At 38.8% G+C, this 11,859-nt stretch overlaps 1 protein-coding gene across 1 annotated transcript; it reads right to left on the bottom strand.

Moving 5' to 3' along the window:
* Positions 1-3,788: 3,788 nt before the first annotated feature.
* Positions 3,789-4,325, bottom strand: LOC138885961 (uncharacterized). The gene has a single exon (XM_070166977.1). It carries the CDS (start codon positions 4,323-4,325, stop codon positions 3,789-3,791), a length of 537 nt encoding a protein of 178 aa, XP_070023078.1.
* Between the last annotated feature and the right edge of the window lie 7,534 nt (positions 4,326-11,859).

Below are 11,859 nucleotides of genomic sequence, written 5' to 3'. Positions count from 1 at the left end.
TTCATATCTCTATCCCTCACATATATGTTCGACTATTAGGGAGATTGAAGTCAGCATTGTATTAACCTCATAAGTTTTCTACTCTTATTCAGCCACACGGACTTGGGATTCCAATTCCTCATGTCAATATCCTTTAGGAGTGTAACACAACTTCATACACCTATGGGATTCTTATAACATTCATAGCATAAGGGTCTTCTCATTATGGGTTCAATTGACTCTCGTTTCATAATTTCTTGTTTCCCGTGAGAGACCTACATGTTTGTCATTACTCTTCTGGTCATGCCTTACATATATCACATGCTTATATAACAAATTTTTCTTTTACACCTTAGGATCATATACATGCTTCCCACACTATCAACAGGTGCCGTATAAGCTCGCGTCTCATATATCAAGTCAATGTCTCTTTAAGGGTGGGTGATCAATCTAAACATTTTTCTCATATAAAGTATGCTTCTGGTACTATGTACGTATCTCATATATCCATACAATTTGTTCAACATGATACACGTACCATCTCATTAATACTCAGGCCTTTCTCATTGGTCATTCCATATGACAACATTACTTGAAATAGACGAAAGAGTGTTTAAACTTATCTCAAATCTCAACGCACGAGTTAGAAGACAATCTTATAGTAAAGCTTTATCGCACAATCTGGAGTGTTGAAGAAGGGTAACATTCCTAAATGTCCATGTAGCCTCCAAATTATAGATGTGGTCGACAACACACCGATAAGAAGGATTCTACTAGACACGGCTTCGAGACATCGTAGGAAACTTTAAAACTTTAGGCTCTGATACCAAGTTTGTCACGCCCCAACTTCGGGAGGCGTGACCGGCGCTCAATCGAGTGAACCCAACTGCGCAAGCCTTATCAACCACTATATACCCAACTCGATAGGAATAAGGAAGTCATGCTTACCTTTATTTAAATTTGAAAAGATAGTACATTCAACATCTTAGTTCATTTTATATCACAACATTTAAAACGTGATTAAACTTCCAAGGTTCCATACAAGTTATAGTGTAGAAGAAAGCAAGAGTACAAGGTTACAACATGGTCCATTGACCTATCCAATACCCATACATAACCTACACAAACGTCTACGGAGCCTCTAAGAATACAAAAGACGTGATAACAATGCCGACAACAAGGCCCCAGCTATACCTCAAAAGTGAAAGTCCAAAATAAGAAGATGTACAATGTAACCCCTTGAAGGAGAAAGGGGGTCACCAAGACTTTAAGAAGAAGGTACTCCGCTATGCGCGATCAGCACTATCAGCAATGGAGCCACCTACATTCATAAAAAAAATGTAGCTCCCCCGGCAAAAGGGACGTTAGTGCCATCGAATAGCACTAGTATGTATAACTAAACACCATTTTGCTAGAAAGAACTATCAAGCAAGTACAAGTAAGTCACGTGAGTAAATCAAATATGCAATTCATGCAATCATTCATATAATTTCCAAAACTCAGTTTGGGGCATCTCTTTCATTTGTTCATCAATGTTCTCAATGCCACCGCTATCTTAAGCAGAGTCCGATCACGACCCGATCGGCTAGGTACCTCATTGGAGGCATATATCTCAATCAATATTTCATTTCCCTTATCCGAAATACAATATCAGCACATTACCACCATGTGTGCGGTATGGTGTCCGATCTCGACCCGATCGGCTAGGTCGCCTTATCTAGGCATTATCCCTTTCTCATTAGTCATCACGTCAGAATCTTTATTTCACATATATCATATCAATCCCGGGGCACTCAGGGCCACCATTATCACCTCGTTTTCCATTTTCAATATTCATCTTACAAGTTGTGATCATAGGCATATACAAAAGGAAAAAAATAAAATAAATTCAAGTTGCAATCACAGGTAAGCTAGCATGAATAATTCTTTGTTTCAATCTTGGCTTGTAGCCTAAGCATTTCAACGCATAATTGTATTCTTCATACTTCCCTAATTATCAAGAATGGTACATTACTCACATTGTGGAACAACCTTCACGTATATGTGTAGATAATTGCAAATCAATTAATGTGTAATAACAATCAATATACTAACAATTCATCTCTTACCACACTTTCGTAAATGCCAACAGAGCTCAATTTCTAATAAAAGGGGGTTTTAGCCATACATACCTTTCTTGATCTTTCCTTTAATTACTACTATATTCCAGAAATTCTAGCAACTTCAATCTATTTTGAGACATAACAAAATTTGAACACAAATTAGGAAGATATTCATAATTCTAGCTCATTTGAGAATTTTATCAATTACTAGTTGTGCATCTTGATTTCAAATCTCTTTTACAAGATTCCCTTCATTTCCCAACCTAATCTTCACTTGTTTATATTCAGAAATATTCCCACAAACCTAATTTGTACATGCATGAATAATGATTACTCTCACATCCAAGAATTATCTTACTAATTACCCATTTCTAGTTAGATTTCAAAGTTGAAGAATTGGGGAAAAGAAATTCTTACCTCTTTGAAGCCTTAGCAACCCTTTTATGCGATCTCAAGGTGTGATTCAAGGAAGAGTAGGATAAATCTTTAGTTTTCCCCTTTCCTCTCTCTAGAATCGCTCTCCCTTCTCTCTAGAATACCAAAAATTTCCCCAAAAATAAACCGCAATCGAGTTAAATGAAATAGGGTTCGGGTCTTAAAACCCCATTTTTTTGTACTGCCGCGCCGCGTGGGGCGCCGCGGGGCACGGGGCGTCTGTGCAAAATGTGTATGGAAATGAAATTTCGGACCATACTGGAATTACTACTGGCGTGGCGCACCGGGCGCCGCATGGGGCGCCGCGGTAGTGCAAATTTCTGCGCTGCTTTGGTAATTGGGTCATAGCTTTGTGTAGGAATGTTCGAATGACGAACGGTTTGAAGCGTTGGAAACTAGACTCAAAGACATTTTATTTGATAGTCTGTGTATAACACATTTCCTTATATAACTGTAGATATAATTGTCTAAAGTGAGGTCTTGTGCGCACTCATTTGCAACTTTCGTCTATTATGAAATTTTATAACTTGGCTTAGACTTAGGCCTCTCCTTAGACCCCAATTCACTTCTAATATGACTTATACACTTATTAATATATCCAATTGATATCCATAATATCCTTAATCCGCATTTGTACGCAAGATAAAATATTTAGCCTACCTTGGCACCACGAAGTCTTAAATTACTAAGCAAATATTTCAGGGGCTTTACAAGTGCCTACCAATCTAGCCTCACCGGACTCAACCCAGCCAATCGGTGAAAGACATCGCCATCTAGATGCTCGACTGATAGTTGTTGTTGTATGCAAACTCCACTAAAGGTAAAAATTGGTCCCACTGACCCCCAAAACCTATAGAGCATGCCCGCAATATGCTTTTCAAAATCTGAATAGTGCGCTCGGACTATCCGTCCGTCTGAGGATGAAACGCCGTACTCAGCTCGATCCTCATACCCAACACATGCTGCAGGGATCTCCAAAAATGCGATGTGATATGCGTGCCTTGGTCAAAAATAATAGAAATGGGTACATCGTGCAGACAGATAATCTCCCAGATGTAAATTTGAGCAAACCACACTGAAGAATATGAAGTCATTAATGAAGTGTGCGGACTTAGCCAACCGATCCACAATAATCCAACCTATATTATATTTCCTTAAAGTTGTTGGTAAGCCTAACACAAAATCCATAGTGATGTGCTCTCACTTCCACTCCGGTATATCCAATCTCTGAGTCAACCCACCCGGTTTTTGATGCTCGTACTTCACTTGTTGTCATCTCAAACATCTAGAGACATAAGCAACAATATCTTTTTTCATTCTCCACCACCAATAGTATTGTTTCAAGTCACGGTACATCTTTGTGACACCTGGGTAAATGGAATAGCACGAGCTGTGAACCTTTTCAAGGATCAAATCTCTCAACCCATGAACATTTTGAACCCAAATCCGGCCTTGAAGCCTCACGACACCATCATCTCCAATCACAATCTCCTTAGCACCACCCTGCTGCACCGTTTCTCTCAAAACCAACAAGTGAGTATCATCAAGCTGGCAATCTTTGATATGCTCCAATAACGATGAATGTGTCTTGCCATAAGCAAGAATCCATCTTGGCTCCGAAACATCCAACCTTACAAATTGGTTGGCCAAATCCTGACCATCCATGGCTAGTGGCTTCTCCATTAATGGTAAATATGCCAAACTGTGCATCCTCTCAGCCTTGATACTAATTGTATCGACAACTACATTGGCCTTTTCCCAGATGATATAATACAGTGATATCATTAGTCTTTTAGCAACTCTAACCATCTCCGGTCCTTCTGCTTGAATAAGTGCTGGAGACTTTGATGGTCGGTATAGACCTCACATGGAATGCCGTATAAATAGTGCCTCAAAATCTTCAGCGTGTGAAAAATGGTTGCCAAATCTAAATCACGTACGAGGTAATTTTTTTGATGAACCTTTAGCTAGCGAGATGCATAGGCAATCACCCTACCACCATGCATTAACAACGCACCAAGCCCAATACGTGATGCATTCCAATACACTATGTAAGATCCTAAACTTAATGGCAAGCCAATACTGGGGTTGTAGTTATTGCAATCTTGAGTTTCTGAAATCTCTCCTCACACTCATCAGACCACCTGAAAAGAGCATCCTTTTGGGTCAACTTGGTCAATAGGGCTGAGATAGATGAAAACTCATCCACAAACCGATAATAATAACCCGCCAAACCAAGAAGCTCTCTATAGCTAAAGTAGGTCGGATCCTCAAAAAATAAATCATCGCCCAAAACATGGCATATAACTGACGATCCCTCAAAGTCTAAAGTACGATCTGAAGATGCTGCTCATGTTCCACTCGATTGCAGGAGTAAACCAATATATCATCAATGAAGACAATTATGAAGGAATCAAGATAAGGATTAAACACCCGATTCATCAAACCATAAAGGCTGTTGGCGCATTAATCAATCCAAATGATATCACCAAGAACTCGTAATGACCATAATGAGTCCGAAAATCTGTGTTAGGGACATCCGATGCCCTAATCCTCACTTGATGGTAGCCAGATCTCAAGTAAATCTTGAAAAACACCATTGCACCCTGAAACTGGACAAATAAGTCATCAATACTCGGCAACATATACCTATTCTTGATATTGACCTTATTCAATTGTTGATAATCTATGCACATCCTCATCGATCTGTCCTTCTTCTTCACAAACAACATTGGCACACACCAAGATGAGACACTAGGTCTAATGAATCCCTTGTCAAGAAAATCCTACAATTGTTCCTTCAATTCCTTCAACTAAACTAGGGTTATACGGTATTGTGGAATAAAAATGGACTGAGAGCCCAAAACCAAGTTAATGCAAAAGTTGATATCCTTGTCGGGTGGCATGCCCGTCAATCTATAGGAAATACCTTAGGGAACTCTCTCACTATCAGAACTAAATCCATGAAAGGCACCTTGGCACTGTAATCACGGATATAAGCCAAATATGCCAAACACCCTTTCTCGGCCATATGACGAGCCTTCATATATGAAATGACCTTGCTAGTAGAGTGACAAAGAGTCCCTCTCCATTCCAATCTAGGCAACCCTGGCATAGCTAAAGTCACAGTTTTGGCATAACAATCCAAGATAGCATGATGCAGTGACTACCAGTCCATATCAAGAATAACCACAAAATACACCATATCCAATAACAGAAAATCAACTACGATATCATAACCATGAAATGTAACCACACAAGAATTGTACACCTGATAAACTATTATAAAATCTCCAACTTGTGTAGACATAGAAACAAGAACATCAAGAGAAAAATAAGGCATACTCAGATGTGAAGCAAAATATGAGGACACAAAAGAATAGGTAGAACCTAAATCAAATAACACAGAAGCATCTCTATGACATACTAAGATAGAACCTGTAATAATTGTATCAGATGACTTTGCCTCAAGTCTAGCTGGGAATGCATAATAATGGGGCTGAGCCCCACCAATATGACCTCCACCTCTTAGACAACCTCTCAATATCTATCCTTCACTCTAATGGTCTGACCACCACCTCGGGATGCCTGACACCCACCCCTAACTGGTTGAAAGGGCAGTGGAGCAACCAGTGCTGGAATTATAACACGAGTACCTAGTTGTGGCATATTGATCTAAAGTGTGGGACAATTCCTCCTTATGTGACCCATACCTCCACACTCAACACACTCTCATTGATGATGTGGTTGTTGAATCTGGGATTGACCCTGTCAGTCCAAATAACTACCATGATAGCTCTGAATCACTGGTGCACTGATGGGAGCTGGAGCTGCACTACAGGCTAGCTACTCAGGATGAGACCCATAAGAACCACGACTACTTGAAGCACCACGTGATACCTAAAGTGTTGGTTGAACCAACCTGATAAGATGACCTCTACCAAATGAACATGTGCCTCCAAACGAAGCACCATTAAAACCATTAAAATGATAAAGTCTCTGATGTTGCCCAAACTCACACCACTAATTGGGATTGTAAGGCGGTCAATTCAATTATAAATACCCAATGCGAGTAGGGGTCGATTTCACAGAGAGATTTTTGTATGATTAGGTATATTCCTAGTATAGTGTATGACGTGCCCAAGATTGCACTTCCACATATTCAGTTATTTCTTTTCTACTTCTTGTTTGTATGCTAATGCTTGAGATTGAAAATCTAAGAGACAATGTTTTTGGTATTGTTGTTTTTCGGGTTTATAAAAGATCTAGGGCTGTGACTTCCACCTAGGTGGTTACCTAATAGATTGTAGGCTCTAGGGCAAGTTTGTTTGGTCGTGGTCGTAATATAGCAATCACACACAATTGCCCACTCAATATCTCTCAGTAGTTAGAGTGATTTTGCCCAATTTTGCTTTCTCAAGTCCAAATGGGTTTTGCACAAAACAAGTGATAAATGCTCAAGTCAGGCCTTACTATCTCTAGATTCAACCCTTTAATTGGGGCTATCAATTTCTTGAGTTCACCCCAATTCCTTGTTAGCCAAATTTTCCTAGACTTAGTCTCTCTTTTTCAAGTAGAGACTAACTCAATTAGGCATGAATCAATGTTTGCAACCATCATTTCTCATATTTAAGCAAGAACTAGGCTAAATATCACTAACCCGATCACAAACAAGCCCTAAATCAAACACCCATTAAGTACCCACACTAGGGTTGGGTAGCAACCCAAGCTAGAAATTTAGCTACTCATGGAAAATGAATAAATTAAAGAAGAAACTAAGATAAAATTCATAATAGATGATTAAGGGAAGAAAATCTAATGTTAAAATCTTAAACTATTACAAAGTTACCCAATATAGTAAAGAAAAATGACTATCTATTCTCAGGTGCACCAAATTTAACCTAAAAATGATAAAAAGATATAGTTATACCCAGCTAAATAGTCAGAAAAAATTACCCCTGCGGAGGTTGTGCAGCTGCACAATTATATTTGGTCCGCACTTTGAAACTTGGCTTGATAGGTTGGACTTCTGCGGCTGTACAATTCTGGGTTGCGGCCGCGCTTTTTCAACTTCTGCAGACCGCACATTTCTGAGTGCGGCCACACTCTTGATACTGGTGTCGCACAATAATGGTGCGGTACGCACTTCTTGACCTTGAGCTTTGGCATCAGGAACTTTTGCGGACCTTACATTCTAAGTGTGGCCACACTCTTGATTTTGCGGCCGCACAATAATGGTGCATTCCTCACTTCTTCATGACCCTAAAATTCCATCTCTCTGAACCTCATCTTCTACGGTCGCACAATAATTGTGTCAGAGGCTTTTTTCATGTTCTGCGGCCGCACTCAATATTGTGTGGTCCGCATTTTGCCCTTTTAGCCTTGTTTTGGTACTTGTTAAAAATTACTCGTTTTTGAGTTGATATTCATCTCTTTGGCTCATATTCCAATACTATTGCAAAAAAACATGTTTTATTAGTTTTCGAGAATATTTTTAAGTAATTTTGAGCTAAAACAAAAGTAAAAGAGTGCAAATAAGTAGTCAAAATCCCTACTTATCCGTTTCTTCTTAGATTCTGCCTCGCTACTCCGACCATGAATCCTCTCGATTCGCCTAGCTATCTCCATAACTCATGTGAAGGAAATATCATAGTCCGTCTTCCTGGTCATATGTAGCCTGATGCCATAAGCAAGACCATCTATAAATATGCGTACCTTCTCCCTCTCGGTAAGGATCAAGATAACTGCATGGCAAGATAGATCCACAAATCTGGTATCATACTGGGTAACAATCATGCTATCCTGCTGGAGGCGCTCAAACTTGCGGTGGAAATCTTCTCTCTCAGTGAAGGGAATTAACTTCTCCAAGAATATCTATAAGAACTAATCCTAAGTAAGTAGAGATAAACTTGATAGTCTACCCCGAACATACACCTACCACCACCTCTTGACAGAGCCATGCATCTGAAACGTTGTGAAGTCAACTCTATTGGACTCCACTTTACACATGTTGTGCAATACCTCATATAAACAGTCCATAAAATCCTAAGGGTCTTCAAAAGGTGTATCACCAAAATGAAAAGTATTGGCCTAAGTAAAGTTTGTTTTGATGATTAACAAAGGAACTCAATCATGACCAGGTCCATACATAGTATACACAAACACATGCAGATTTGAGCACAAGGGATACACTTGAAGGAGATAAAGCTTAAGTGGTTATACCTGATATCTCCGGAACAAAAAGGTTAAATAAGTGATAAGGAGAAGGACTCCTTACTCGAAGGGACTATATCCAAGATAAAGGAGGAGTTAGAAGTTGAAGATAACTAAAACTCTTCCACCAAGGAAGAGTATAGTATTGGAAATCTAGTTAATTCTATTCTACTAACTCACTAAATATCAGTTTGTTCTCTTCTACAGGTATATACAAACGTGAAAGTTAAACGTGAGTTGAGAGCAAAATAGCAAGGCATTTTGCAAGCAATTCGTGTGTAATTCAAGTGTGCAAACCTGAAGCTACATGAACTAGATAGAGAACCAGTTCGAAGTGTTTGTCTTTTATTCTAGTTTCTTTGTAGTAGGACTTTCAAGTTGTACCTTTCAGCTTTATCTAGAAGCAATTGTACTAGGTACTCTGAGTGTTGTATTCAAGTTAGAGTTAACTTGAAATTGTCACAATAGCTAGAAGTTGGTTTCCACAAAGGGTTAGAGGTAATTCTTAGGTTTACAAAGAGTTTTGTAAATGTTGTTTTTTGCTCAGTGATTTAGTGAAGTATTGGGAAAAATCCTTCTGGGTAGTAGGTGGTGGTTTTTTCACACATAGAAGATTACATGGTCCTTCTATAATCTGTGCAAGCAAAAAAATTAGACACCATAGAAATCACCCCCTCTCTTGTGTGGTATTGAAGTATAAAACATCAATTGGTATCAGAGCAAGTTATCCTAGAAGAGGGTAATACCTTAGGAGAAGATCAAGAGGAATGCACCACCTAGAAACTGGGAAGGGCAATCCATTGCTAGGCCACTACTCTTTAATAGCCAATACTACTCTTGGTGAAAAAACAGAATGAGAGATCACATTCAAGGAGAGGACTATGATCTATGGGACATTTTCATTGATGGTCCACTGGATACCTTGAAGAAAAATGTTATAGGAGTATATGTGCCAAATGCAAGAGCGGATTACACTGCTGAAGAGTTGAAGAAGTGGGAAAAAAATGCTAAAGCCAAGAAATGGGTTGTTTGTGGACTTGGTCCAGATGAGTACAGCAGAATCCAAGGCTGTGACACTGCTAAGAAAATTTGAGATACACTACAAGTGGCTCAGAAAGGAACTACTCAGGTGAAGAGATCTAGAGGAACTCTATTGTACTCTCAGTATGAGAAGGTTGCTATGAAGGGTGGTGAAACCATTAAAGAGATGTACACAAAGTTTACTACTCTGACAAATGAGCTAAAATCTCTTGGAAGGATTATTTCTGAAGAAGAAAGAGTCGAAAAGATACTGACTAGGGTTTTTCTTATCACTTGGGAAAGCAAGATCACTGCCATTCAAAAATCAAAGAAAATTGCCACTCTCCCACCGGATGAATTGATTAGAAATCTCACTACCTATGAACTAAGGAGATAAACCATGAATATGGATGTACCTAAGAAGGAAATGGCCTTGGTACTCAGAATCACTAAAGGCTCTGATCTAAAAGATGATGAAATGGTCGTGATCACCAACGACTTCAAGAAGTACCTAAGGAGAGGAAAGGGTAATTCAAGAAGTGGAAGCTACATCAAGTCAAAGGCTCCTAAAAAGCAAACTAATAATGGCTGCTACAAGTGTGGAAAGACTGATTACCACATCAAGAACTGTTCTTTGTAGAAAATTTAATGAAAGAAGGAAAGAGCTGAACGAAGGATCATGAAGAAGGAACATGTTCAACCCAAGAAAAGCAACAAAGGATCAACAAAGGCAATGGTCACTACTTGGGGAGAAATCTCATATGAGAGCTTAGATGATGGTGATGATGATGAACGAGCACTTATGGCCATTAAAGAATCTGATGAAGAAACTAAGTTAAGTGTCTTTCATCTCAAAGACAAGATTAAATTTTTGTCTAAAGAAAGGTTGTCTGAGTTACTACTAGAGCTGGTTGATGAATTTGAAGATGTAAATAACAAAAAGAAACAACTTTCAAAAGAATGTGTGATTTTAAAAGCTAAGTGAAAAAACCTGGAACTTAGGGCTAGTGAAACTGAAAGTGAAAATGTTGTGTTGAAAAACCAGGTTCATGAACTTAACACAACTATTCTAGAACATAGATCTGAAAATCTAAAACTAAAATTAGGAGCAGCCAAAAAGACATCTGATCACACACAAGTCACTTTAGAAAAAAATGTAGGAAAAATGGAAGATGAGTTGTACAAAAGAGATGAACATGTAAGAATCCTAAAGGAGGATCTAAACAAGATAAAGCATGAGCTAGACATAACTTTTAAATGGATCAGGTCCTCCGATGCACTTTCATGGCTACAAGAATACCATAGTAGCAATAGAAGAGGACTTGGCTTCGGGAACCTTACACCTAAGTGGAATCCCGAAAGCAAGTGCCCCACACTTCATGAGAACAAGATTTGCACACACTGTGGAAAGACTGGTCACTATAAAAGAGAATGCACTGCAAAAAGAAAAGGCAAGTCAAAAGAACAAATAATTTGTTCAAGGAAAGAATAGGCAGCCAAGTTGGGCTAAAAAGAATTTGATTCATACTTTTTCCTATAGAAAGGGATCCAAATTAGTTTGGGTTCCCTAAGACTAACCCCTGATTTCCTTTTGTAGGTCCAAGTAAAGGGGAGCAGCCAAATATAGTACATGAATAGTAACTGCTCAAAGCATATGACAAGAAGCAAGAACCAGTTCCTTTCACTTGAGATCCTTAAAGGAGTTAAGGTCTCACTTGGAAATGGGAAGAAAGGTGAGATCATTGGGGTTGGAAAGGTAGGTGAGACTGATTCTCACTCTATTGAGAATGTCCACTTGATAGATGGACATAACTATTGTCTGATAAGTGTATCACAATTGTGTGATAGAGGTAATATTGTAGCATTTGCCTCTACAAAATTCTTTGTGAATAATGTTACCACTTACAAGATAGTTTTGCAGGAAAAAAGAGTGAACAACATATATATTACAGATCTATCCACATTTTCAGACAATGAACACATTTGCTTAAGTGTGTTGGATAATGATACCATCTTTTGGCATAAAAGGCTTGCACATGCCAGTTTAAGCCAACTCAACAAACAAGTCTCCAAGGATTTGGTGATAGGCTGCTTAACATTATGTTCAAGG

This window comes from Nicotiana sylvestris, chromosome 2, assembly GCF_000393655.2.
Source record: "Nicotiana sylvestris chromosome 2, ASM39365v2, whole genome shotgun sequence".
Taxonomy (NCBI): domain Eukaryota; kingdom Viridiplantae; phylum Streptophyta; class Magnoliopsida; order Solanales; family Solanaceae; genus Nicotiana; species Nicotiana sylvestris.
Note: the sequence above shows the minus strand (reverse complement) of the source record. Positions and strands in the feature narration are given on the sequence as shown.